Raw genomic sequence first — 27,382 nt, forward strand, 5'->3', positions numbered from 1 at the left:
GTTGGGGGCCAGGCACAGTGGCTGACTCCTATAATCCCAGCACTCTGGGAGGCCAAGGTAGGTGGATCACTTGAGGCCAGGAGTTTGAGACCAGCCTGACCAACATGGCAAAACCCCATCTCTACTAAAAAGAATAAAAAAATTAGCCTGGTGTGGTAGCATGCACCTGTAATCCCAGCTACTCAGGAGGCTGAGGCACGAGAATCACTTGAGCCCAGGATACCGAGGTTGCATTGGGCTGAGATTGTGCCACTGTACTCCAGCTTGGGTGACAGAGTGAGACTGTCTCAAAAAAAAAAAAAACCAAAAAGTTGGATTGATCATTTTTGGCTTCTTTGCCACTTCCTCAGAACAGGATTGTAAAGGAGCTTCCAGAAAGCACCAGTGGCTTTATGTGTGCTTGGTACACAGAATTCTAAGATGGCCCCTAATACCTAGAACTATGAATATGATGAGAAACCACACCCACGATTATGTTACCTTGTGTGGCAAACAGGATTTTGAAGACATAATTAAGGTTACAACTTAATTGATTTTGAATTAATCAGAAGGGAAATGATCTGAGTGGACCTAATGTAATCACATGAGCTTTTTAAAAGCAAAATCAGAGCGTTTTCTCAGGCTGGTCTCAGAAGGGAAAATCAGAGATAGTAGAAGTGTGAGAGGGATTTGACTTGAGAGAGGTTCTCCATGGCTAAGATGGAGGAGGTCACAGTGCTAGGACCTGAGAAGGTCTTCTAGGAGCTAATAATAGTCCCTGGCCGACAACAGGACAGTGGGGAACTCAAACTATGACTTCAAGGAACTGAATTCTGCAAACTAATGAGTAAGTGTTGTTTTAAGCCACTAAATTAGTGGTGGTTTATTGTATAGCAATAGAACATGAATACAGGTGCTTTGTACCTGATAGATTGAATTAGTGGCTCCTTTCCTTAGTTTATATTTAAAACTTGAAGTAAAATTAAAATACATTGAAATGTCTATAGATCTCAAGTATACAAGTTGATTTTTGGTAAATGTGTATACCCATGCAATCACTACCTGAACTGAGATGTAGAACATTTCCATCAGCCCCAGAGCTCCCTTGAGCATCTTTGTCATTAATCCCACCCTCTAGGGGGAATTCTGTTTTGTTTTTTTTTTTTTTGAGAGAGAGTCTCGCTCCTCTGTCACCCAGGCTGGAGTGCAATGGCTTGATCTCGGCTCACTGCAAGCTCTGCCTCCTGGGTTCATCTCATTCTCCTGCCTCAGCCTCACGATTAGCTGGGACTACAGGCGCTTGTCAACACGCCCGGCTAATTTTTTGTATTTTTTAGTAGAGACGGGGTTTCACCATGTTAGCAGGATGGTCTAGATCTCCTGACTTTGTGATCCGCCTGCCTCGGCCTCCCAAAGTGCTGGGATTACAGGTGTGAGCCATCGCGCCTGGCCTAGGGCGAATTCTTAACATCTTTAATTGGAATTGCCTATTCTTGAGCTTCATTTAAATGGCATCATATAGGCTGGGCATAATGGCTCATGCTTGTAATTCCAGCACTTTGGGAGGGCCGAGGCAGGAAGATCACTTGCCTCCAGGAGTTCAAGACCAGTCTGGGCAACATAGCGAGACCTCCTCTCTACAAAAAATAAAAAATTAGCTGGGTGTGGTGGTGGCATGCATCTGTAGTCCCAGCTACTGAGGAGGTTGAAGTGGGAGGATTACTTGAGCCTGGGAGGTCAAGGCTGCAGTAAGCCATGATCGTGCCACTACACTTGGCCTGGGTGACAGAGTGAGACCCCCTCTGAAAAAGAACAATGACATTATATAGCATGCGCTCCTTTGTGTCTGGCTTCTTTTGCATGGTATAATGTTTTCAAGATTTATCTTTTTTTTTTTTTGAGATGCAGTCTTGCTCTGTCACCAGGCTGGAGTGCAGTGGTGCGATCTCGGCTCACTGCACCCTCCGCCTCCCGGGTTCAAGCGATTCTCCTGCTTCAGCCTCCCAAGAAGCTGGGACTACAGGCGCGCGCCACCATGCCCAGCTAATTTTTGTATTTTTCGTACAGGCAGGGTTTCACCATGTTGGCCAGGATGGTCTCGATCTCTTGACCTCATGATCCGCCTGCCTCGGCCTCCCAAAGTGCTGGGATTACAGGCGTGAGCCACCACGCGTCCTTACAGGGAGGGTCTCATTCTGTTGTGCAGGCTGGAGTGCCATAGTATGATCATAGCTCACTGCAGCTTTGAACTCCTGGTCTCAAGCAGATCCTTCCACCTTGGCCTCCTAAAGTGCTGAGATTGAAGGTATGAGCCATGCTGCCAGCCCATCCATTTTGTTTTGTCTGTAGATTGTACCCTTTGATTGCTGATTAGTATACTATTGTATGGATATTCCATAATTTGTTTATCCATTCATCTGCTGATAGACATTTGGGTTTCCAGTTTTTGGCTATTATGAATAATACTGCTATGAGCATTCATGTACAACTGTTTGTGTGGATATGTATTTTCATTTCTCTTGGGTAAATATCTATGAGTAGGATTGCTGGATTGTAAAAGTGTATATTGAACTTTATAAGAAAGTGTCAACTGTTTTCTAGAGTGGGTGTGCCATTTTATATTTCCCCTAGCAATACATAAGAATACCAATCATTCCCCATCCTTACTTGGTATGGTCAAATCTTTTAAAGTTCAGCCAGTTGCCAACAATTTCTTCTTGTGTACCTCTCTGTGCTTTGCAGAATAGATTATTCATCTCATGCCCATCATATAGTATGTCCTTCCAACTCTTTTTATAATTTAATTCCTACCTATGCTTCAGGACACTGTTTCCTAACACGGAATAAATGTGAGAATCACTTGGGAGTGTTTCAGAATACACAAGCCCAGGTCTCACTACAGGCATATTGTATCAGCTTTTCCAGGGATGGTATATATACTTACGTATGTTGAAAACGTTCCCTAGGTAATTCTGATGCATACCCCTAGCTAAAAACCATTGATTTAGCTCCAGGTCTTACCTATTAGCTCCATCCTGGCTATATGTTAGTAGTGTCTGGGAAGGCTTAAAAATTACAAAGCCTGGGCCGGGCGCTGTGGCTCATGCCTGTCATTCCAGCATTTTGGGAGGCTGAGCGGGGTGGATAACAAGGTCAGGAGATTGAGACCATCCTGGCTAACACAGTGAAACCCTGTCTCTACTAAAAATACAAAAAATTAGCTGGGTGTGGTGGCAGGCGCCTGTAGTCCCAGCTACTCGGGAGGCTGAGGCAGGAGAATTGTTTGAACCTGGGAGGCAGAGCTTGCAGTGAGCTGAGATCACGCCACTGCACTCCAGTCTGGGCAACAGAGTGAGACTTGTCTCAAAAAAAAAAAAAAAAAAAAAAAAGTTTACAAAGCCTGGGTCCCTCTCCAGACCAATTATATTGGAATTTGTGGATGGAGTCTGAGCGTCAGTTGTTCTTTTAAAAAATTCCCCAGTTATTCCAACGTGTAGCCACATTTCCCATTAGATTTCTCTGACTTCTTGTGGCATTTACGCCTTTCTTTTTTGGTATTATGATTATTTTTCAGGTCTTATCTCCTGTCTTGGGCTTTATATTCCTTGGGGTAGGGACCTTGCCTTTTTCATTTCTGTATCTTTCATGAACACATGAATTGGTCATCAGGAAGAGATTCTCAGCCACACATAGGTTGTGTCCTGGGTCTCAGGTTCACATGTTAATGCTACAGTCTTTGTTCTCCACAAGGTCAGAGGTTGCTTGCTATGAAGGATGTGGGTAACTCCACAGTGCAGCTGGTAGACGGAGGTCACCCTGTTTGGTATGTTTTTAGGTGTAGCATTGGAAGTAAGAATTCTATGTGTGTGGGGTGGAGGGGCAGGGATATGTAGGGAGAGAGATCTAATTAGGATGGAGGAATTATACAAGGAAGTAGTGATAAAGGAAGGAAGAAACTTCTTTTTTTTTCTTTTTTTTGAGATGGAGTCTGGCTCTGTCATCCAGGGTAGAGTGCAATAGCATGATCTCGGCTCACTGCAACCTCTGCCTTCCAGGTTCAAGTGATTCTCCTGCCTCAGCCTCCAGAGTAGCTGGGATTACAGGCGCCCACCACCACACCCAGTGAATTTTTGTATTTTTAGTAGAGACAGAATTTCACCATGTTGGCCAGGCTGGTCTCGAACTCCTGACCTCAAGTGATACACCCGTGTTGGCCTCCCAAAGTGCTGGGATTACAGGCATGAGCCACCCCACTCGGCCAGAAACATCTTCTCTTTAGAAGAAGTTTGAACTTATCTAATAGGCCAGAGTAGGCCACTGTAGATTTTTGAATAGGGGAGTGAACTAGGAGGGTAATGAGGCAGTCATATGCAAGAAAGATTTCGGAGAGACTGGAGACAAGAAGTCAAGCAAGACTTTGAGTGTTGTTGAGGGTCTGGGTCAGTTAGGTTTATGGGAATGGTGAGAACAGCATAACTGAGAGTTGTTAAAAAAGGATCAAGAGGCTTTCACAATGTATTGAATCTGGAAACAAATGAGCAGGGGCTGTGGAAACTTAGGGGGTGTCACTGGGAGAAATGAGTGAGCTGTGTGGGAGAGCTTGTTTAAATGGGTAACTTCAGACAGTATTTGAATGTGGGTGTCATGAGTTCTGGAAGTAGTTGGGGCTAGAGATATAAATTAAGAGCCATCTCCAGAGAGGTCACTAAGCTGATGAAAGTGGGTAGATGGAGGGAGACAAGAAGGGTCTGAGTACTAAATCTGGTGTGGGGGAGCAGTACGTAAGTGGGAAATGGAGGGAGGAGAGCTTTCCAGAAGGGAAAAGTTGTCTGTGATCTTAGATATTGTAAAAGGAAAAAGTGTGAGGTCCCTAAAAATGCCTTTGGATTTGGCCAAGACATGGATACTGATTTTGTGCTGTTTCCGGTGATCTTGGGTAGGGAGGCACTGCAGAGGGCCAGGAAAAATTAGGTGATGAGGAAAGGCAAAGACAGCACATGTGTTTCAATTGCTTGGAAGTGAAGGAAATGAGGTTATAGCTTAGTACTTAGCAGAATTAATAAATGAAGGCTATTTGGGTTAGAAGAGATCCGACCCTCCTAGAGGGCAGAATAAAGGAATTGGGAACCAGGAAGAGTTAGAAGGTCTAGAGGGATTTCTATGTGAATTAACCTGTGGAGACCCTTATATAGCTACATCTGATTCACTGGAGCCGCCGGTGTGGGAAGTGTTGTTGGCCCCTAATGAAGAGGCTGGGAGGTCTTTTACTCATGAGATCATCTTCCCTCCCAGAGGAAGATAGGCGCTTCCTCCCAGGCAAGTTGGAGCTGTGGTCTGTTGCTCCCAGATATACTCACTTTGTTAGCAGGTATGCAAATGAATTTAGCGAATTCTCTGATCACTAGATCAAATATCTGTAGGCTTAAAAATAGTTTCACGGCCAGGCGCAGTGGCTCACGCCTGTAATCCCAGCACTTTGGGAGGCCAAGGCGGGCTGACTGCCTGAGGTCAGGAGTTTGAGACCAGTCTGGCCAATATGGTGAAACCCCGTCTCTACTAAAAATACAAAAAAATTAGCTGGGCATGGTGGCATGCACCTGTAATCCCAGCTACTTGGGGAGGCTGGGGCAGGGGAATTGCTTGAACCAGGGAAGTGGAGGTTGCAGTGAGCGGAGATTGCGCCACTGCACTCCAGCCTGGGCGACACAGCGAGACTCTGTCTCAAAAAAAAAAAAAAAAAAAAGAGTTTTACTCTGACTCCCCATTGAACAATTTGTTTATTCTGCCTGTAGAGAAAAACATTGTCTAAGGTAGTATCAACCATGAGGCAGCATGTCGATGTCTGATATATTATTTTTATTATAAAAACATAGAATAATTTTCATACATAATTCAGACATGATCTTAGCCAGGAAAAATTAAATAACACAGCACAGCATGGATGAGGGAAAGTATGCACAGTCCGTGTCAGGGTTAGAAAACCCTGAAAGAGGTACCTGAGTATAGAGAACTCCAAGCTAATCCTCCTGGAGAAAGCCTCTTAGGCCTAACATGCGATCAGGTAAGCAATATAGAATAAAACCTTTCTCTTAGCCCCAAAGAGATTCCATCTGTGTAGAAGACTGGGTGAGAAGTACATTTGCCTGTCTTCCTCCTGTCCTTCCTTTTTATTATAAGATACATTTATAGACCCCATAGAAGAAAAGATAAATTTCAGAGGCTGTTAAAATAAGCTAGGCCTAAGTTATAATCCTCCTCCTCACAGCCCCGTTTCCCCAAGGGGCATTAGCACCAGTGCAGCTTTCTAGCTGTAAACAATGCCACCAGCATGAGTGATAGTGTCCCTGTAGGGTGCTCCCACTTCTCAAGGACCAAATACACCTTAGCAGAGGCCAAGGTTTCCTGACAAAGTGAATGGGGGCAAACAGAAAATGCACAGGTGCAAACATGGAATAGAATGGTAGTTGATGATTGGTCTGAGGTGCCTAGAAACTGAGTTAAATCTAGCTCTAGCCATGAATGAAGAAAACCTTTTCTTATTTTCTATTTGGAGCCTCTGACAAAAAAAATCTTGAGAGGCTCCTGACCAAGGGACCTGAGGGATTTCGGTGGTTTCTTTCACCTAAGGCAATCGGATTGGCTGACATAGCTAAGCTAAGTAAAAATAACCCTTTTCACATAAATAAGCAGTTACAAAAATTAAAATGGTGGAATGTCTCAGAGAAAAGGAGAAAAATCCCAATACCCCAAATTGTGTATTCTTTAACAATAATTTAAATAATCACTGAAGGGCAGCTCTCTGATTCCTTTCCCAAGTTCCTAGCAGATTGTGTTTATCAGAAGCTGGTTCCCTCCTGAAGCTATAACCCCTCCCTCTCAGCACTGCCTTGAACAGAGCCCATAAAGATATTAAAACATATATGTGCTTTTGCATTTTCCATCAGGAATTGCCTTGGATTTTGGCAAGTGATTTTCCTAGTTGCTTCTAGTGGGTTCTCTGAAGACAGGCTTGCCAGAAGGATTAGGTGGTATTCTAGCTAAGCACCGAGGTGCTTAGACCCTGATCCTACAGGTAGACAACCCTGACAGTGGACAAAGGTGTGGCATTTCACTATTGGTTATATATTTGATTTTCTTGTGTTTGGTGAGTTCACACAAGGCTTTGGAGAAATAGGAGAAGGCATTACTGCCTTTACTTTCTCTCTCTCTTGTTTCCTGGCACATGTACTTAATGGAAAAGGACATAACCTCAAGGCTATGGCAAATCCGAATTAGAGTGATAGGACAGGACTGGGGTGGGAAGGAATGAGTGCTCTGAACAGGCAAGTTTAAAACAAGTCCAGGTTGGGAAAAGGGGAAGGGAGGGGAAGTTCTGGCCCCTCTTTCCCAAAGTCAGCTTTGCCAAATTTCAATGACAAGAAGGTTGGGTTTCCTACAGACTCCCAATGTACTTTCATCTATTGACACTGAGGGAGGGGAATTTCTGGCCCCTCTTTCCCAAAGTCAGCTTTGCCAAATTTCAATGACAAGAAGGTTGGGTTTCCTACAGACTCCCAATGTACTTTCATCTATTGACACTGAGGGAGGGGCAGTGACCAGGCAGCCTGGAGATGCCTATTAGGAAGGAAGAGTAGGAGAAAGTTGTTTCTGTCCCCACCCCTCTACCCCTACAGGGGAAAGGAATCTCCTAGTGATGAGGGTGAGAGACTTGAAATACATCAGCACTGCAGTGAGCAGGACAGGTTTCATTACTACTTTTTTACTTCTGAATAAATTATTTCTGTGGCTGTTAGGGATGGGGAGGCTGAAGTTGGTTGTGTGGGTTGCTGGGCTTCAAAGTTCAGGGTAGAATAAGTAACTTCATTCATCTGAAAAGCACAAGTAATGATCAGTTAAGTCAGTGACACAGGGCAGGGCCTCACCTTGCCTGGTGTGATTCAGCACCACAAGCTGTTACCATTTTGAAATTTTAGCTCTGGAGAAGGGCTTTTGTTGTTACCCATTCTCGGCTTGCTGACCTCCTGATGAATGATCATTAGAAGAGAGAAATTATGGTATATATGCAATGGGATAGGATAATGCAGCAATGAGAACCAGCAAACCACAAATACATACAATATGGATGAGTCTCACAAAGCAATGTTGAAGAAGCCACATATAAGGATATGTTGTATTTCTCCTTTAGATAGGAACAAAACCAAGCAATACTAATCTGGAGCATTAGAAGTCAGGATAGTGGTTACTCCTCTTTGGAGGGAAGTGACTGGTAGAGTTTTTTTTTTTTTTTTTTTTTTTTTTTGAGACAGAGTCTCGCTCTGTCGCCCAGGCTGGAGTGCAATGGCACGATCTCGGCTCACTGCAAGCTCTGCCTCCCAGGTTCAAGCGATGCTCCTGTCTCAGCCTCCCAAGTAGCTGGGATTACAGGCATCCACTACCACGCCCAGCTAATTTTTTGTATTTTTAGTAGAACAAGGTTTCACCATGTTGGCCAGGCTGGTTTAGAACTCCTGACTTCTAGTGATCCACCTGCCTTGGCCTCCCAGAGTGCTGGGATTACAGGTGTGAGCCACTGCGCCTGGCTGGAAGGGTCTCTTTTTAAGGGGAGGTCATGTAGTATTTCATGATTTGGGTGCTGCTTACCTGGGTGTGTTCAACTTGTGAAAGTTCATACATTGTGAAAGTATAATTATGATTTAGCACTTTTCAGTATGTATGTTTGCTCTATTGAAAACGTAAAATGAAAAATTCTTTTTTTTTTGAGACAGAGTCTTCCTCTGTCACCCAGGCTGGAGTGCAATGGCGCAATCTCGGCTCACTGCAAACTCCACCTCCTGGGTTCACGCCATTCTCCTGCCTCAGCCTCCCAAGTAGCTGGGACTACAGGCGCCCGCCACCACATCTGGCTAATTTTTTTGTATTTTTAGTAGAGATGGGGTTTCACCATGTTAGCCAGGATGGTCTCGATCTCCTGACCTCGTGACTCGCCTGCCTCGGCCTCCCAAAGCGCTGGGATTACAGGCATGAGCCACTGTGCCTGGCCATAAAATGAAAAATTCTATAAAGTTATTATAAAAAACAGGATCTCAGATCTATTAAAATTGAAATTATCCTTTTGACAATAAGAGCAGGATCAGACTGAAGGTAGGGGAGTGAGAATGATTCAGTGCCTTCCCTTTTTAGGCCATTGTGCTGGGTGCTCTTTGTAGGTTATCTCGTTTAATCCCTTCAACTTCTCTTTGAAGTAGGCAGAATGCCCATTTTACAGATGACAAAGCTGAGGATCAAAGAGGTTAAGTTACTTGACAAGGGTCACAGAGCTACTAAGAGTCACATCCAGTATTCAGACACAGGATGGGAATAATTCCAAAATGCATGTTCTTGCTGCAAAGTAGACTCATGGGAGTGATTATAAATACGTCTTTGTTGTTGCACTGAGGAACATTAACCCAAACTTGATGTTACATTGTGTCTTCAGGAATAATCAATTCTACACAGAATCATTTCCATGAGAAAATAAGCCCATGAAAACCGGCTATGCTTACCTTATTAGGTGGGTCATTGGAGTGGTCCTGAGCTGGAGAAGCAAAAGAAGAGTTAGCGATCCATGGAAATGCAAAGCTGACTTCAGGTGATTCTAGCTGAAGGAGATGGCAGTTGGAGGGTGGGGAGTTTAAGGATCAGTTAAGGAATTTACTTCCCTCAGAGTGTATGGTCCAGACCCAGCACGTTAGTACCAGAGAGGGGGCAGGGGCAGAACCACAGGAGGCCACAATCCACTTGTGAAGAGTTCTACCAGTTCACAAGGCCTTGATTTTTGCCCAGATGTGTTTCTCAGCAACATGCTCCAGTGGCAAGGAGGGGCATTGAGACTTGTAGCACCCACAGCACCCACAAGATAAGGAAAGTCTCACCAAGGGAGAGTGCCCACATCCGTAATAGAGGCAGGAGGTGGAAGGAGTAAGGCTGAGGAAATGGCTCCTGGAAACATGGGATCTTCCTCAGGCCTGCCTGGCCTAGGCAGAGTGAGGCTCTCTCCTCAGATGTGTCTCAGGGGACTCCTGTGGCTAGGAAGGGTGGGAAGACCTATGCCACCTTAGGGTTGGGAAACAGAGATCCTTTCTGTGAAAATTCAGAAGGGAGGGAGTGGTTTGGGAATCCAGGATTCCCTGCCAGGGGAAGGCACGTGGTGGAACATACCAGTTCTCAGTGGGGTAAGTGGCTTTACTTACTGTGGTTGGAGACTGAGGGTTTGTGCTCTGTGAGATCACGCTGGTCGCTTGCCCTAAATAAATATCAGACACTGTGACTGCTATTCCCAAGCACAGGATCTTTGTTCCTTAAGTTAGGAAGGACACTGTGAGCAGGTAATTCCTTAGAGTCCTTGATGTTCATACTGCCTTTCTTCTGAGGGCCTCGTTCTTCAGTCTAACTACAATCCCTTCTAGTGTTTACTCTTTTCCTGTTTGCTGGATGTTCACATTTCATTTCATTCTTTATCAGCTGCTTCTGTGCCTACTTCTATCCTTAAAACCTTTCCCATTTTGTTTTCCGGGGTAGATACTTTTTTTTCCCCTCTATTTATTGTTCAAGAGGACTTTGGTTGTTTTTGCTTTCTCTTAGGTTCTCTTCCTATGCTATTTCTCCCTCCTCTTCCAATGTGGTCAACAGAGCACATGACTTGCTTTCTCCTGCTGCTTCTTTCATTTTTTCATTTGTTTTCCTTCTTAGACCTTGCTTTCCCTGATTAGGGGACAGAGGAACATACTTGAGTCTCTTCCTCTAGATTAGATGGGGATTGGAATACCCATGTCCAAGAGATAATGGGAGACAGGGAGCACGAAGACCAGGGAAGAGGAAACCCGTGGGAATTAGTGCCGAGAAGCAGGAGTTTAGTGGGAGGAGTATGAGATCCAGGCCCAGAGACAGGCAAAGAATTCTTTCCCTCTCCCAAGCATGGCAGTCAGCCTTGGAGGAAACAGAACAAGAGGAAAGGCCATCATACCTGCCGGACTTCCTTCTGAAATGCAGAAAACATGCCAGGGCTAATGCTATCAGAGCAACCAGGGCCAGTACTCCAATCACAATGCCAGCAATGTCCCCAGGTGAGAGTCCATTTTCTTGTAGAGCATTATCTGTCATGGGGAGAAAAGAGGAGAAGAAATGAAAGTGAAATTATTTTACAGTGGGGGCTGGGAAACAACTCTCAGAATGAAGTAGTTTCTAATTGTTCCTTCAAGGAATACAGTTTCGTTGTGGGAAGGTTGCTGGAAGGTGATTAGCTAACTATATCCTTGCAATTTTTTTTTTTCAATCACCATGTTTCTTTTTTTCTTTTCTTTTTTTTTTTTTTTTGAGACAGAGTCTTGCTCTGTCTCTCAGGCTGGAGTGCAGTACCATGATCTTGGCTCACTGCAACCTCCGCCTCCCAGGTTCAAGCGATTCTCCTGCCTCAGGCTGGACTACAGGCACGTGCCACCACACCTGGCTAATTTTTGTATTTTTTTAGTAGAGACGGAGTTTCACCATATTGGTCAGACTGGTCTTGAACTCCTGACCTCATGATCCGCCTGCCTTGGCCTCCCAAAGTGCTTGGATTATAGGCGTGAGCCACTGCGCCCAACCCCAATCACCATGTTTCTAGGTTGATGATCTCTCTTCTGTCAATTCCACCCTGGCTTTTCTGCACTCAGACATTTTTAAGGCTTTGAAATATGAGAAAGGCTGATTGCTATTTTGTATGTGATTAGAACTTTCCGCCTTTTTCGTGGTTGCATCTTTTTCTCAGTGTCTCAGTTGTGGCAGTTGGTGCATTCCGAATTCACCACCTCTTTTGCATAGAGAACTGGCTTCCCACAGGCTCCCAGCAGGGGTATGAAAGCAAGCCCAGTTTTGTGTGACTGTTTTATTCTGAAGTGTGAATGGCTGGAGGACTCCCTGTCAACCTTGCAGAAACGCTCTTAGAACTGCACTGCAGGCCGGGCGCGGTGGCTCACGCCTGTAATCCCAGCACTTTGGGAGGCTGAGGTGGGTGGATCACGAGGTCAGGAGTTCAAGACCAGCCTGGCCAAGATGGTGAAACCCCATCTCTACTAAAAATACAAAATTTAGCTGGGCGCGGTGGCAGGTGCCTATAATCCCAGCTACTTGAGAGGCTGAGGCAGGAGAATCGCTTGAACCCGGGGGGCAGAGGTTTCAGTGAGCCGAGATCACACTACTGCACTCAAGCCTGGGCAACAGAGTGAGACTCTGTCTCAAAAAACAAACAAACAAAAACTGCACTGCAATCTAAAACTTCCTTCCTCTCCTTCTCTTCCACAGGAATCAGATCTGCATTATGGTCTGAGGTTCCTCTCACTCTCACCTTACTTTCCCTCACAGGCATTTTCCCCAATAAATTATCTCGTATGTTTAATCCCATCTTCACTGTATCTCAGTAGATGGAAACTAACATACCAGGCTTGAGACTTTGCTTTACCTCCTTTTTTCCCCCATTCCCATATTTGATCATAGCCATGTTCCAGTGGGTTTCCTGTATAATGCTTCTCCCCCCATATATATATATAAAATATATAAATAATACCTTTTGCATCTATTTCTTCTTCTTTTTTTTTTTTTTGAGGCAGGTTCTCACTCTATCACCCAGGCTTGAGTGCAGTGGCACAATCATGGCTCATTGTAGCCTCTTGGGATCAAGTGATCCTCCCACCTCAGTCTCCTCAGTAGCTGAGACTATAAGCACATGCCACCACACCTGGCTAATTTTTTTCTTTCTTTTTTTTTTTTGAGACCGAGTTTTGCTCTTGTTGCCCAGGCTAGAGTGCAATGGCGTGATCTCGGCTCACTGCAACCTCTGCCTCCCAGGTTCAAGCGATTCTCCTACCTCAGCCTCCTGAGTAGCTGGGATTACAGGCATGCGCCACCACACCTGGCTAATTTTTGTATTTTTAGTAGAGACGGGGTTTCTCCATCCTGGTCAGGCTGGTTTTGAACTCCCGACCTCAGGTGACCCACCTGCCTCAACCTCCCAAAGTGTTGGGATTACAGGCATGAGCCACCACGCCCACCCACCTGGCTAATTAAAAAAAATAATTTTTGTAGAGATAGGGTTCCACTGTATTGCCCAGGCTGGTCTTGGACTCCTGGGCTCAAGAGATCCTCCAGCCTCGGCCTCCCAAGTGTTGGGATTACAGGTGTGAGCCACTGTGTCTAGCCTATTTCTTCTTTATATCTGTTGCAACTATTTGGGGCTTAACCCTCACCAGTCAACTCAGGCTGGTGACTAATGCTGTGTTAGCTACTTTTGTGGAGTACTTCCTGTGTGCCAGGCCCTGTGCTGCTAAATGCTTTACATGTATCTTATTTGATCCATAAAATAGTGCTGTCAGGTAGACATTATTTCCATTTTAAACATGAAAAAATGGAAGCTTAGAGTGGTAAAAAGCTTACTTAAAGTCAGATGGCTAGTGAGAGGTGGATCTGAGATTTGACCCTAGGACTACCTGATTTCAAGGCTAATGATAATAGTAGTAGTAATAGCAGCTAACATTTATGAAACATTTCCTCTGTGCGTGGTGTTTTGCTGAAGGTTTATTATTACATTAAATCTTTAAAATAACACTATGGGGCCAGGCGTGGTGGCTCACACCTGTAATCTCAGCACTTTGGGAAACAGATGGGAGGATTGCTTGAGCCCAGGAGTTCGAGTCCAGCCTGGGTAACATGGTGAGATTCTGTCTCTCCAAAAACAAAAATAAAAATAAATTAGCCGGGTGTGGTAGTATGTACTACTTAGGAGGCTAAGGTGAGCGAATTGCTTGAGCCCAGGAGGTTGAGGCTACAGTGAGCTGTGTTTGCACCACTGCACTCCAGTCTGGGTGACAGAGTGAGACCCTGTCTCAAAAACAAAACAAAAACCCCAAACCCGTGCAATACTATGGAGCAGGCATTCTCAGTGCAATTTTCAGTTGAGGAATCCGAGGCTCAGAGTAGTTAAGAATCTTGTGCAAGAAAGAAATTTATAACTGTAGGCCAGGTACAGTGGTGTATGACTGTAATCCCAGCAATTTGGGAGGCTGAGGCAGGTGTATCACTTGAGCTCAGGAATTTGAGACCAGCTGGGCAAGATGGTGAAACCCTGTCTCTACAAAAAATTACAAAAATTAGCCGGAGGTGGTAGTGCTTGTCTGTAGTTTCAGCTACCCAGGAGGCTGAAGCAAGAGGATTGCTTGAACCTGGGAGGTTGAGGCTGCGGTGAGCCATGATCAGCCTCGGTGACAGAGTGAGAACCTGTCTCAAACCGAAAAAAAAAAGTTGTTCTTCAAAAAAGATCACTATAATTGACAACTTTTAACTAGATTGACTAAGAAAGAAAGAAGATTCAAATTACTAAAGTCAGAAATGAAAGTAAAACATTACTACTAATTCTGCAGAAATAATAAGGATTATAAGAGTACTATGAGTAATTGAATGCCAACAAATTGGATAACCTGGATGAAATGAACAAATTCCTAGAAACACAAAACCTGCCATGATAGAATCATGAATAAATAGAAAATCTGAATAGACCTATAACCAGTAATGAAAATGAGTCGATAAAAGCATTTGACAAAATTCAACTTTCTTTCATGCTAAAAAACACTGAAACTAGGAATAGAAGGAAATTCTCAACATAATAAATGCTACATGTGAAAACCCCCAGCTACCATCATAGTCAATGGTGAAAGATTGAAGACTTTTCCTTTAAGATCAAGAACAAGACAAGGATGCCTGCTTTTGCCACTTCTATTCAATGTAGTATTGGAAGACCTAGACAGAACAATTAGGCAAGAAAAAAAAAGCATCTAGATTGGAAAGAAGTAAAATTATACCTGTTTGCAGAATACACTAACTTATATATATAGAAAACCCTAGAGATTCCACAAAAAAACTATTAGAATAATAAATTCAGCAAAGTGGCAGGATACAAAATCCACATGCAAAAATCAGTTGTATTTTTGTATACTAATAACAATTCAAAGGAAAATTAAGAAAAAAATTCTATTTATAAGAGCTTTAAAAATACTTAGAAATAAACTTAACCAAAGAGGTGAAAGATTTGTACCCTGAAAATACAAAACATTGTCAAAAGAAATTAAATAAGACATAAATGGAAAAGACACCCCATTTTCATGGATTAGAAGACTTAATATTGTTAAGATGACAGTACTACCCAAAGTGATCTACAGATTCAGTGCAATCTCTATCAAAATTCCAGTAATATTTTTTGCAGAAATAGAAAAACTCATTCTAAAATTTATATAGACTCTGAAGGGACCATGGATAGCCAAAGCAATCTTGAAAAAGAACAAAGTTGAAGGGCTCACACTTCCTGGTTTCAAAATTTTTTACAAAGCTATGGTAATCATCACATCCGTAATCTTAGCACTTTGGGAGGTGGAGGCGGGTGGATTGCTTGAGCTCAGGAGTTTGAGACCAGCCTCGGCAGCATGGTGAAACCCCATCTGTACAAAGAAAAGCAAAAAAACAAAACAAAACAAAAAAACCCCAAACAACAACAATAAAACAAACAAAATCCAAAAGCTACAGTAATCAAAACAGTATGGTACTGGCAAAAAGAAATAGAAACCAGTGGAATAAAATATAGAGCCCAGAAAGAAATGTTTGCATACATAGCCAAATGGTTTTTGACAAGGGTACCAAGATCATTCAGTGGGGAAAGGATAGTCTTTTCAACAAATGGCATTGAAGAAACTAGATATCCATGCAAAAGAATGAAATTGAACCTTTATGTAACACCATATATAAAAATTAATTCAAAATGCATAAAAGACCTAAATGTAAGAGCTAAAACTATAAAGCTCTTGGAAGATAGAGTGAAAACTTTGGAACATTGAATTTGGCAATGATTTCTTGGCTATGACACTAAAAGCATAGGCAACGAAAGAAGAAGTAGAGAAATTGGACTTCATGAAAATTAAAAGCTTTTGTGTATCAAAGCACATTATCACAAAAGTGAAAAGACTTCTTATAGAATGGGAGAAAATATTTGAGAATCATATGTCTGATAAGGGATTAATATCCAAAATATATAAAGAACTACTGCAACTCAACAAAAAATCCCCAAACAACCTAATTAAAACATGGGCAAAGGACTTGAATAAACATTTCTCCAAAGAAGATAAATGGCGAATAAGCACATGAAAAGATGCTAAATATTGCTAATCATTAGGGAAGTGCAAATCAAAACTCCAATGATATACCACCTTATAACCATTAGGATGGCCATTATAAAAAACAAAACAAAACAAAACCAGAAAGCAACAAATGTTTTTGAGGATGTAGAGAAATTGGAACTCTAGTGCATTGCTGGTGGGAATGTGAAATGGTATAGCCACTGTGGAAAATGGTATGATGGTTCTTCAAAATTAAACAGGATTACCATTTGATCCAGCAATTCCACTTCTGAGTATCTATTTAAAAGAACTGAAAGCAGGGATTTGAACAGATATTTGTATACCCATGTTTGTAATAGCATTATTCATAATAGCCAAAAGGTGGAAGCAACCTAACTGTCCATAGATGGATGAGTGGATAAGCAAAATGTGATGTATCTTATCTACACAGCATAATATTATTCAGTCTCCAAAAGGAATGAAATTCTGATACATTCTACAACATAGATGGAGCTCGAAGACATTGTGCTAAATGAAGTAAGCCAGACACAAAAGGACAAATATTGCATGCTTCCATCTGTATGAGAGGTACTTAGAATAGTTAAATACGGGGTGGGCAGAGTGGCTCATTCCTGTAATCCTAGCACTTTGGGAGGCCGAGGCTGAGACCAGGAGATTGAGACCAGCCTGGGCAACACAGTGAAACCCCAACTCTACAAAAAAACTTAAAAACTTAGCCAGGCATGGTGGTGCAACCTGTAGTCCCAGCTACTCTGGAGGCTGAGGTGGCAGGATTGCTTGAGCCCAGGGGATTGAGGCGGGAGTGAGCTTTGATCACACCACAGCACTCCAGCCTGGGTGACAGAGTGAGACCCTGTCTCAAAACAACAAAACAAAAAAACCCAACCAACCAAAAAAAACCAACTAAGTATATGTGTATTTGATTCAGAGCCTGAGCTCTTTTTTTTTTTTTTTTTTTTTTTTTTTTTTTTTAAGAGATGGAGTCTTGCTTTGTTGCCCAGACTGGAGTGCAGTGGCGCCATCTCGGCTCACTGAAAGCTCCGCCTCCCGGGTTCACGCCATTCTCCCGCCTCAGCCTCCCGAGTAGCTGGGACTACAGGCGCCCACCACCACGCCCAGCTAATTTTTTTTTGTATTTTTAGTAGACACGGGGTTTCACCATATTAGCCAGGATGGTCTCGATCTCCTGCCCTCGTGATCCGCCCGCCTCGGCCTCCCAAATTGCTGGGATTACAGGCGTGAGCCACTGTGCCCGGCCTGAGCTGAGCTCTTAACCACTTTGCAATTCTGTTTGCTATAATGGTCTCTTCATTGATATTTTGCCTCCTGTGAGTTTTATCCATTTTGCACACCATTGACAGAGTAATCCTAGAGGGACATATAGGAAGGGGTGAGGAGTCACTTACAGTTTACATTCAGCATGATGGGGTCGCTTTGGTTCTTACTGATTGGGTTGAAGACCTCACACCAATACGTCCCAGCATCCTCCCTCTTGACAGGGTTTATGCTGAGGGTGGTGTTGCCCTGGGACAGCTTCATCCTCTCCGAGGACGGGAGACTCTGGTTTTTGAAGAACCAACGGATGGAGATTCCAGTGTCATTTGTGGAGCAGGTCAGGTTCACAGAGTCCTTATCTCCTGTGACTGTGGTCTTGCTGGCTTTGATTTGGGGCTTTGCTACTACTGGACTTAGCTCTGCGGACAAGCAGAGTATCTGAGATAACCTACTGAGAATAGGGTTGGGGCCTGGGGCCTAGGGCTATGCTCCTTTCCCTGAGATTTTAGCCAGCTCTCAGGTCCCACAGTGAGCTGTGCAAAGGTCACCAACCAGGGGATAGCCCTGACCCTCTGCAGAAGGTCGAGTGTCTTTGTTCAGGTGATGAATTGTAAGGAGAGGGCTGCACCTCCCTCCTGACCCCAGATCATCTCAGAGTGACCCTCTGGATATCTCTATATCTCCACTTGGAATCCTCTTCTCAGCGCACAGACCGAGCAACCTCATCATCAGGTAGAATGTTTTTCCCACTGACTTTTTTTTCTTTTTTTTCAGACGGAGTCTCGCTCTGTCACCCAGGCCGGAATGCAGTGGCATGATCTCGGCTCACTGCAAGCTCTGCCTCCCGGGTTCAAGCCATTCTCCTGCCTCAGCCTCCCAAGTAGCTGGGACTAAAGGCATGTGCCACCATGCCCAGCTAATTTTTTGTATTTTTAGTAGAGACGGGGTTTCACTGTGTTAGCCAGGATGGTCTTGATCTCCTGACCTCGTGATCCGCCCGCCTCGGCCTCCCAAAGTGCTGGGATTACAGGTGTGAGCCACCGTGCCTGGCCTCCCACTGACCCTTTCCTGGAGCTTTCTGTGATCAGGCATCCTTCCTGTGACTGTCACTTTACATACAAAAGGGAAGGTAGTGTTTTTTTTCATTAAATAATTTTTTAGGGAATGATGATGCCCCATCCAGTCTCCATGACCTTACTATCTGGAGTTCCAATCTGAAGGATTTCCCACTGTAAAGAGGAGTTTTACTTCCTGGTCTGTGGATAGAATATCACGGTGAAGGAGATTCCTAGAGTAGGCACAGTGTTAACAAAAAGCTGATATTCTTACCTTCTCTACAAATACATGCTGTTTGGCATTGCCCATTCTCTCCAATGCAGAGCCCCTGTGGCTGAATCTCCCGATTTCTCCAAGTGTGGGTCACTCGCTGTGCTCTGTGCTATCCCATGTGCTGTGCCCACAGCCTCATACAGCTGGTGACTTCAGAGCCAGGACAAGCTCAGGGAGGCAGCCTGACCCAGGGGAGGCTCAGGTGTTGACCGCCTTTATTTATTTATTTATTTATTTTTTGAGACAGAGTCTCTCTCTGTCGTCCAGGCTGGAGTGCAGTGGTGCCATCTCAGCTCATTGCAACCTCTGCCTCCCAGGTTCAAGTGATTCTTGTGCCTCAGCCTTCCTAGTGGCATGCCTAGTGGCATGTGCAACCATGCCTGGCTAATTTTTTTTTTTTTTTGTATTTTTAGTAGAGATGGAGTTTTGCCATGTTGGTCAGGCTGGTCTCAAACTCCTGACCTCAGGTGATCCTCCCACCTCAGCCTTCCAAAGTGCTGGGATCACAGGCATGAACCACAGCGCCCAGCCATTGACTGCCATCTTGATTTAGCTGGATTCATGACAGGCCACCTGGACACCTTCTGCACACACCTGCATCCTACCCCACATGGGGTCAGGGCAGAGCCAATCACCGGGCAAGCCGGGAGTAGAGCAGGGAGCAGAGTCTGAGCTGCTCATCCCTGATGAAGGGCATTTCCTTCTCTCATTTAGGGAAAACTATTGTGAGTCTGTTTTAAAACCTCACATATTCCTTATATATCATGGAATAGGTAAAAGAAGGCCAAGAAGTTACAGAAAGGGACATGTTAGTGACAGAAGCAAATTGACCTTGAGGACCCTTTCTGCTTCCCCCTCTGTGAAGCCCCTCCTGCTACATGGGGCTTTCTGGGGCTGAGAGAACCCCCTCCCCACATTCCAGGCTGGACCTAAGGTCAGCTGTGAGAAATCAGAAAAACAAAGGGAAGAGAGTCTGCAGAGATGAATTGAGAGGGTTCAGGGGAGAATTTGGACTTGTTTGTGCCTGTTGGATACAGGCTGGAAAAGAAAATTTCTTCTCTGCTCCTATTTGAAAACCAGAAATCTTGTACCCCAGATCTTAGTGTCGATGCTCCAGGAATTACTTACCAGTGACTATGATCGTCTTGACTGTGGTCCTGTTGCGGCCAGTGACTAAGTTATTGGCGTGGCAGGTATAGGATCCACTATTATTCACAGTGATGTTGGGGATAAAGAGCTCTTGTGTGCTTTGCTGGAATGTTCCATTGATAAGCCAGGAGTACTGTGCAGGTGGGTTAGAGGCTGCATAGCAGGAGAGGCTGAGGTTTGCCCCTGGACGGTAATAGGTGTCTGAAGGGGAAATGGTGGGGGTGTCCGGGCCATCTGGAGCAAAGAGAATAAAGCCACAGGTGATGTCATCAGAGGGAAGGGGAAGCTGCTGGTCTGGAGAAGGGCCACAGTGTTCCTCTCTACTAAGTCACAACCCTGAAGTCCCAACCAAACCTCCATTGTGTCCACTGAGTCTGGGTCTGAGACATTCACCTGTTTCTCCCATCACAGGCTGTGGACCCTGAGCCTCCCAGGACAGGAGCAGCCTCTCCCCTCCTATTCTTGGTTCAGGCTGGGGCTGCCCAGGTTTGCTTGGGACAGGAAGTCATGGCCAACCTGGGTGTCCAGGGTTAAGGGTCTGCGTCCTTAGACCTGAGAGGGACTGAGAGGCCTGGCCTCTGGCTGCGTGGATTTGGGCTGGTGGCCTGGGCCACAGAGGAACAGAAGATACTCACAGGTGACATTCAAGGTGACTGGGTCACTGCGTTTCACACTCGCTGGGTTCTGTATTTCACATTCATAGGGTCCTATGTCATTCCCTGTGACACTGAGTAGAGTGAGGGTCCTGTTGCCATTGGACAGCTGCAGCCTGGGACTGACCGGGAGGCTCTGACCATTTACCCACCACAGGTAGGTTGTGTTCTGAGTCTCAGGTTCACAGGTGAAGGCCACAGCATCCTTGTCCTCCACGGGGTTGGAGTTGTTGCTGGAGATGGAGGGCTTGGGCAGCTCCGCTGTGCAGAAAACAGAGAGAAGATTGCCCTTTGTGGCACCTTTGATTCCTCCACAGGCATTTTTCTTTTCTCTATTTTTTTTTTTTTTTTGGAGATGGAGCCTCACTCTGTCACCCAGGCTGGAGTGCGGTGGCGCGATCTCGGCTCACTGCAACCTCCACCTACTTGATTCAAGCAATTCTCCTGCCTTAGCTTCCTGAGTAGCTGGGATTACAGGCACATGCCACCATGCCTGACGGGGTTTCACCGTGTTGCCCAGGCTGGTCTCAAACTCCTGAGCTCTGGCAATCTGCCCGACTCGGCCTCCCAAAGTGCTGGGATTACAGGCGTGAGCCACCGTGCCTGGCTGGGCATTTTTCTCTCTTTCTTTTTTTTTTTTTTGAGACAGAGTCTCGCTTTGTTGCCGAGGCTGGGGTGCAGTGGCATGATCTTGGCTCACTGCAACCTCTTCCTCCCAGGTTCAAGCGATTCTCCTGCCTCAGCCTCCTGAGTAGCTGGGACTACAGGTGCGTGCCACCATGCCTGGCTAATTTTTTGTATTTTTAGTAGAGATGGGGTTTCACTGTTAGCCAGGATGGTCTCGACCTCCTGACCTCGTGATCTGCCCGCCTCGGCCTCCCAAAGTGCTGGGATTCCGGCCGGGCATTTTTCAATCAGAGTTGGCATCTCCCCACCTCTCAGCCAACCCGAGTCCTTAAAAGCCCATGGCAAGTGTGTGTTTCACAAGACAGATGCGCAATGATCTGAGGGCTCAGAGACCGTGAGGCCGCCTGCTCTGTTTGAGAGAAGCACAGACTTTCTCAAGTGTGAACTGAGCAGCAGTGTTGGGTCGTGGACAGACCCAGGACTGGGAGTCACAGCCCCAGGCACTTCTGGTCCTTCCCTGACTGGCTGATGCCTGCCTGACCCACCTGTGGGTCCTCACCTGGAACATGCAGGTGCTGGGTCCCTTCCAGCTTCACAGTCCTACTTTGCCCCACTAGGTGTGTTTTCTCTGCAGCTTCCCTGTCTAAGGACATCCTAGAGATGGGTGATGATGGGACTTCCCGTTGTCCTTAAACCCTGAGGATACTGAGCAGCCTGGCCTGGGACTGTATGTTTCAGCAGAAATAACAGGGGACACCAGGGGCAAGCCTGAAGGTCAGCTCAGTTGTCAGGCAGCAGAACCACAAGGTGGGGCAGTTTTTCCCAGGTGTTTGATGATGACTGACTTGGGTCAGTGACCCCTAAAGATAGAGCAGAGTCCAAGGAATGATCTAGAAAAGAGTGAGGGTGACAGGCAGGGGCTGCCTGGATTTAACAGCATATCTATGTTCCTTGTCTTTGGTCTTTAATGTCCGTTTTCCCCCTGAAAAGGGCAGATGATGACACTGTGGATCTTTTCTGAAATATGTGGGTTTTTTGCAAATGCAGAATAACCAGCTAGTGGAATGGAAGGAGCATGAACTTGCTGAAAGCCTGACCCTCATGGACCGTGTGAGTTTGGTAGATCTGGGATATAAATTCGAGAAGTTAAATTATTCCATTTGTGAAAATTGTTATTAATACTCTGGATCTAACACCAATTAATAAGAGGAATATTCTCTAGAGAGCATGATAAACTCTTAAACCAAGCTCTGAAGTCCAGTAGGATCATGTTATGATCAAAGAAAGATACTGAAGTCAGTTTGAAATCAGTGACTCCCTGGGTAGAAGGGACTCATGGGTCCTGTTAGGAAGACAGAACTTGTCAGAAAGGATATCTGAGGGTTCTCAATTGCATTAAGAGAGAAACGATGCCATATGAGGAGAAGTGATCTATGTTATGTTAGTAAATTTAGAAAGAGTTCTATGTTACAAATTCCTGTGGAAATTCAGGTAAAAAGAGGAACCCAAAACAGTCATGTGAAATGCTTTCTTCCTTTTCTCTCCACTTCAGGAAACAGAACTAGAGTTTGACCAAATTCATCCAAATTGGTCAGAGTCTAAGTGAGACACCAGTGGCTAATGCATCTCTCTGTCCAAGAGACCCCACATTATGACAATGGCATCATCATGAGGACACAGATGTATGTGGAATGGGGAGCAAACCCATCAGACAGCACCCACCTGGCCAGCTCTACCTGGGGAAGGTCCCAGGAACCACTAGAGGATGTGAGCCCACAGCAGGACAGGGATGGAGTTAGGAGTCAAATGGGTGAAATGAGCCCATGGGCTTTGGGGACTGCAGACCTGTCCTGCCTCTGATCCCCTGGTGAGTCAGTATAGAGAGTGTATGGAGGAGTCGCTCGTCCCTGTCCCGTGGCCTGTTCCACATGTCAGCCTCACTGAGGGATGTGGGGACAGTGGCTCATGATGGACCTGGCAGAGGTGGCTGCTCCAGGCTCATTTCTGTGCCTTTCCTATTGCCTAGGAGGTGGACCTGGCCACAGTGTGAGCGGAAAGGGAACAGGACAGTCAGCCTTGTTAGAGGGAGTGTCTGGGAAAGGCCTAAGGGTGGAGGAAACTGTGCAGTTCAGCTGGGATAAAAGGAGAGGAAAATGAGGACATGGAGGAGCAGAGAGAGTCATAGATGCCCATGACAGTGAGCAGTGGGGGCTAAGTGACCTTAGAGACCCCAGCAACCAGGAGCCTTTGGTGTCCCAGAACCAAGACCAGGGAGCCGTGAAAACCTTCCCACAGCCGAGCAGCCCCAGAGTCACATGAAATGTGGTACTTGGGGTGGCTTTAGGGGCAGATGGTCAGGGGATGGAACATGGGTCTCAGTCTCTGGAGGGATGAGGAGCAAGTATGGCAAGAACCTCCCAGGATTCTGCAACCAGATCCAGTCTCTAAAGAGGTTATGGATCATTCAATCATTCATTCATTCATGAGAGAACTACTGAGTGTGTGTTTCATATTGGGCCCTGGCTGGTGCAGGGTGTGAGCGAGGAGAGAAAGCAAAGTCCTTTCCTTTATCCTCCTGTGGGAGTGACACCAACACATCAGGAAACACAGGATTTCAAGTCCAGGGAGCAGAGGTGTGGGTCTGAGGGGATAGGCCTGAACTTTTTTTTTTTTTCTTTGAGATGGAGTCTCACTCTGTCTCCCAGGCTGGAGCACAATGACACAATCTTGGCTCACTGCAACCTCTGCCTCCTGGGTTCAAGCGATTCTACCACCTCAGCCTCCCAAGTAGCTGGGATTACAGGCACACACCGCCATGCCCGGCTAATTTTTTTTGTATTTTTAGTAGAGATGGGGTTTCACCATGTTGGCCAGGCTGGTCTTGAACTCCTGACCTCCAGTGATCTGCACACCTGTAATTCCAGTGCTGGGATTACAGGTGTGAGCCACCACGCCTGGCCCAGGCCTGAACATTTCTGACACTGACTCTAATTGTTGAATAAGTTCCAGAATAAAACTTGGTTAATTCTCCATTTGATCTCACTCCCCAGACTGGGATCTCCCCTCTGGGCTGCAGATGCCTAAGAAGAAAGGAACTGAACCAACTCTGATATTGGGGTCCACAGATGCCAAATAAGTCCCCTGGAGTAGAGGAGAGGTTGAGGCTGTGGCCGAAGACAAATCTCCTGTAACTGATCTGCCAGTTATGGTCTGTGTGACCTTGATATAGTGACTGTATTTATTGCCATGTGGCTCAGTTTCCCCTCAGCAAAATAGTATAAATGGTTAATGGTTTTGGCTTGTCTTGTGGTCTGTGAATTAACCTTAAAATATTTATAATTATTTGACCTCAGCTCTGCATAGGGGAGCTGCCCAAATAAACAACCTTATTATTTTTATTTTTTTTTTTTTGAGATGGAGTCTCGCTCTGTCACCCGGGCTAGGGTGCAGTGGTGTGATCTTGGCTCACTGCAACCTCTGCCTCCCAGGTTCAAGCGATTCTCCTGCCTCAGCCTCCTGAGTAGCTGGGATTACAGGCATGCACCACCACGCCCAGCTAATTTTTTTTGTATTTTTAGTAGAGACGGCATTTGACCATGTTGGTCAGGCTGGTCTTGAACTCCTGACCTCATAGTCCGTCCACCTCGGCCTCCCAAAGTACTGGGATTACAGGCGTGAGCCACTGCACCCGGCCACAGCATCTATTATTGTTGGATTCCATGAGAGTGCCTCTCAGCCTGATCCCTGGTGGACAAGGAGCTTTCAGGAGCATCCTGTCTCCTCTGTTCCTCCTCCTGGGGATGCTAAACTTCCTATGGAGTCTCCTAAGCCCCCAGGGCAGTTGGCTGATGGCCTGGCGAGCTTGTCCATCTGTCCTCTCCAGGCCAAGACTGAGGTGAAGGATGAGGCTCTGTCCTTGCCCAAATGAGGCTCTAGTGCCTGAACCCTGGCTGGTTACCAGCTCCAGGAGCCACAACCCTCGGATAGCTCAAATTCTTGTTCCTAGTCAGCCCTGCCCAGGAGGCCACAATCTAGCCCTGGCCCAGGCTCCTCAGGGTCACCAGGAGTTGAGAACCTTGGGATAGTGTTTTGGAGCAGGGGATTCCCAGGGCTGAGCTTGTCTGTGAGGATCCCAGAAGGCCCCTCAGGCCAGACCCTGACTGAGTCCTACTGGGTCTTTCTTAGGGACATGTTCACCAGGACGGTCCCAGGGGGGCTAGATTGAGACTGATCTCCCCTCGATAAGTTACCCACATCAGATTGTCCTTCCTCTGAAGCAAATGTCTGCAGGATCAGGAGTCCAGAGTAAGACATTCGATATTTTGATGTCTGTCCCATAGTGTGTCCTGCACTAAATGCTCAAACCTTAACATGGGGTATAATGCAGAGGGGGACACAGGCACAGCCGAGGCCTGACAATCCCATGTGTGGGAAGTAGAACTAACCCCCCAACACCCAGAGGTCATGGGGGAATCACTCACGGTATACATGGAACTGTCCAGTTGCTTCTTCATTCACAAGATCTGACTTTATGACTTGTAGGGTGTAGAATCCTGTGTTATTCTGGGTGACGTTCTGGATCAGCAGGGATGCATTGGGGTATACTGTCTCTCGACCGCTGTGTGCGGGCCCTCGGGTGGTTTGTTGATTTTGTATTGCATGTGCTACAATTAGACGGTTGCCATCCACTCTTTCCCCTTTGTACCAGGTGTAGCCAATATGATTCTGGGGCAGATTGTGGGTGAGTAGAAGAACCTCCTTCCCTTCTGCGACATTGAACGGCGTGGATTCAATGGTGAGCTTGGCAGTGGTGGGCGGGTTCCAGAAGGTTAGAAGTGAGGCTAGGAGAGAGGAGAGAGCATCAGTTAATATTGGGACCTATGCATTAGGGTGGAAAAACGGGGCCCTGGGTCCTGAGCAGGTGTCTTCACCCCTCCACTGTGGAGTGTGTGTGTGTGTGTGTGTGTGTGTGTGTCCTACTGGGTCAAGGTCAGCAGTGTGACTCCCATTCCCTTAGTGCCTCTGACCTTGTTATTTCTCTGGAATGCTCTTCCCCAGGGATCTGCATGGCTCCCTCCCCACTGTCCTCAGATCCTGCTCACATCAGGGTGCTCTTGGGAGATCCTTTCCCTGACACCTCTCCTAGAGACCCTGGGTCTTCCCTTTCTGACCTTTTTCTGCTCTGTTCCTTCCAGGGCTCTTGTCAACACCTGACCTCACATTCTAGATCTCTTTGCTTGTCTGTCTTCCCCACCCATGAGAGCGTGAGCTCCGTGAGGGCAGGGATTTGTGTGATGTTGGTTGCACCCCAGTGCCTGGGATAGGCTGCAGACTCCTGTGGATGAGTTAGTGAGCATTCCCAGGGCTCTTCATGTCCTGGGGTTTATTTGCCAGTATCTGAGGTTGGTGGCTCAGGGCTCTGTTTAATGCCCCTTTTAAAATGTTTTCCTTAATTGTCACGCTGACTTAAATTGTGATTATTGTCACTAGTTTTTGAAATTTATTGCTCATTGATGATTCAGTTGGAAAAGGTAAAAAATGGGAGATCGTTTATTCACTAACAGTTTCAGATCACTGAGACTTTCCTTTTATGATCTCTATCCCTTTCATGTCCTCTCTCCTATTTGGCTCCAAGAGAAGCCCTCTGTCCCCTCTTAGAGCTCCATCCTCCCCAGAGGACTCTAGCCATTCTCTGTGCGCCCTCTTTCCGCCCCTTCCCAGGGAGTCCTCCCCTCACCTGTGAGCAGAAGCCCCTGCCAGGGTACACGCACTCTGTGAAGTGGGGCTGAGAGGTGCCCCATGGTGTCTCCTGCTGGCCCTGTCTTCACCTGTGGAGAAGAGCTTGGGCTCCAGGAACGCTTCGAGCACGGCTGCTCTGTCACCTCTGCTGTTTTCCACCCTCTGTGCTGAGCCTCCTCCCTGGGGCCCAGAGCTTTGTCTGATCATGTGTGCTGGGGCGGGGTTTGTCCAGGAAGCTCTGTTTCCTCTCCTCTCATTCCTACCTTTGTCCTTACTTTCTCTTTCCTTTCTGTCTACATTTTGGTTTCCCAGACCACACTTTGAGAATCAAGGCTGATGAGACCTCTGTCCCCATCAGGGGAGGAGGATCCCCCATCTCCAGCACTGACCTCTATTGTGTCCTGGCTATGGGTCTGTCAGCAGCACACAGAGAACCCT

The 27,382-nt window shown here is 46.0% G+C and overlaps 2 protein-coding genes across 7 annotated transcripts in view; one reads left to right on the top strand and one right to left on the bottom strand.

The window, feature by feature from the left end:
* The window catches only part of LOC100976543 (CEA cell adhesion molecule 6), a 910,921-nt gene that overhangs the window by 741,811 nt on the left and 141,728 nt on the right, over positions 1-27,382 (top strand). The gene's annotated exons all lie outside the window — the stretch shown is intronic.
* CEACAM1 (CEA cell adhesion molecule 1) lies at positions 5,696-27,073 on the bottom strand. 6 transcript variants are annotated; one of them, XM_008964144.4, is made up of 9 exons: positions 26,943-27,073; positions 25,687-26,046; positions 20,561-20,839; positions 19,905-20,159; positions 17,579-17,866; positions 10,982-11,111; positions 10,209-10,261; positions 9,522-9,553; positions 5,696-7,847 (listed from the first exon to the last, which is right to left on the bottom strand). In XM_008964144.4, the coding sequence occupies exons 1-9, from the start codon at positions 27,004-27,006 to the stop codon at positions 7,731-7,733; spliced, it is 1,578 nt and encodes a 525-aa protein (XP_008962392.3). In that variant the 5' UTR covers positions 27,007-27,073; the 3' UTR covers positions 5,696-7,730. The 6 variants fall into 6 exon arrangements, with proteins under 6 accessions (XP_008962392.3, XP_034801998.2, XP_008962397.3 ...); XM_034946107.3 differs by lacking the exon at positions 17,579-17,866 and adding an exon at positions 13,625-13,713 and having other exon boundaries at positions 19,901-20,159; XM_008964149.4 differs by lacking the exon at positions 17,579-17,866.

This window comes from Pan paniscus, chromosome 20 (assembly GCF_029289425.2).
Source record: "Pan paniscus chromosome 20, NHGRI_mPanPan1-v2.0_pri, whole genome shotgun sequence".
In the NCBI taxonomy this organism is placed as follows: Eukaryota; Metazoa; Chordata; class Mammalia; order Primates; family Hominidae; genus Pan; species Pan paniscus.

Excerpts from the sequence above, each read along its gene's own strand:
- CEACAM1 (XM_008964144.4), bottom strand. The coding sequence starts at position 27,006 with ATGGGGCACCTCTCAGCCCCACTTCACAGAGTGCGTGTACCCTGGCAG. Across the intron at positions 17,867-19,904 it reads CAAGACGATCATAGTCACTG|AGCTAAGTCCAGTAGTAGCA; the intron begins GTAAGTAATTCC and ends GCTTGTCCGCAG. Across the intron at positions 10,262-10,981 it reads TTCAGAAGGAAGTCCGGCAG|GGCAAGCGACCAGCGTGATC; the intron begins GTATGATGGCCT and ends ATATTTATTTAG.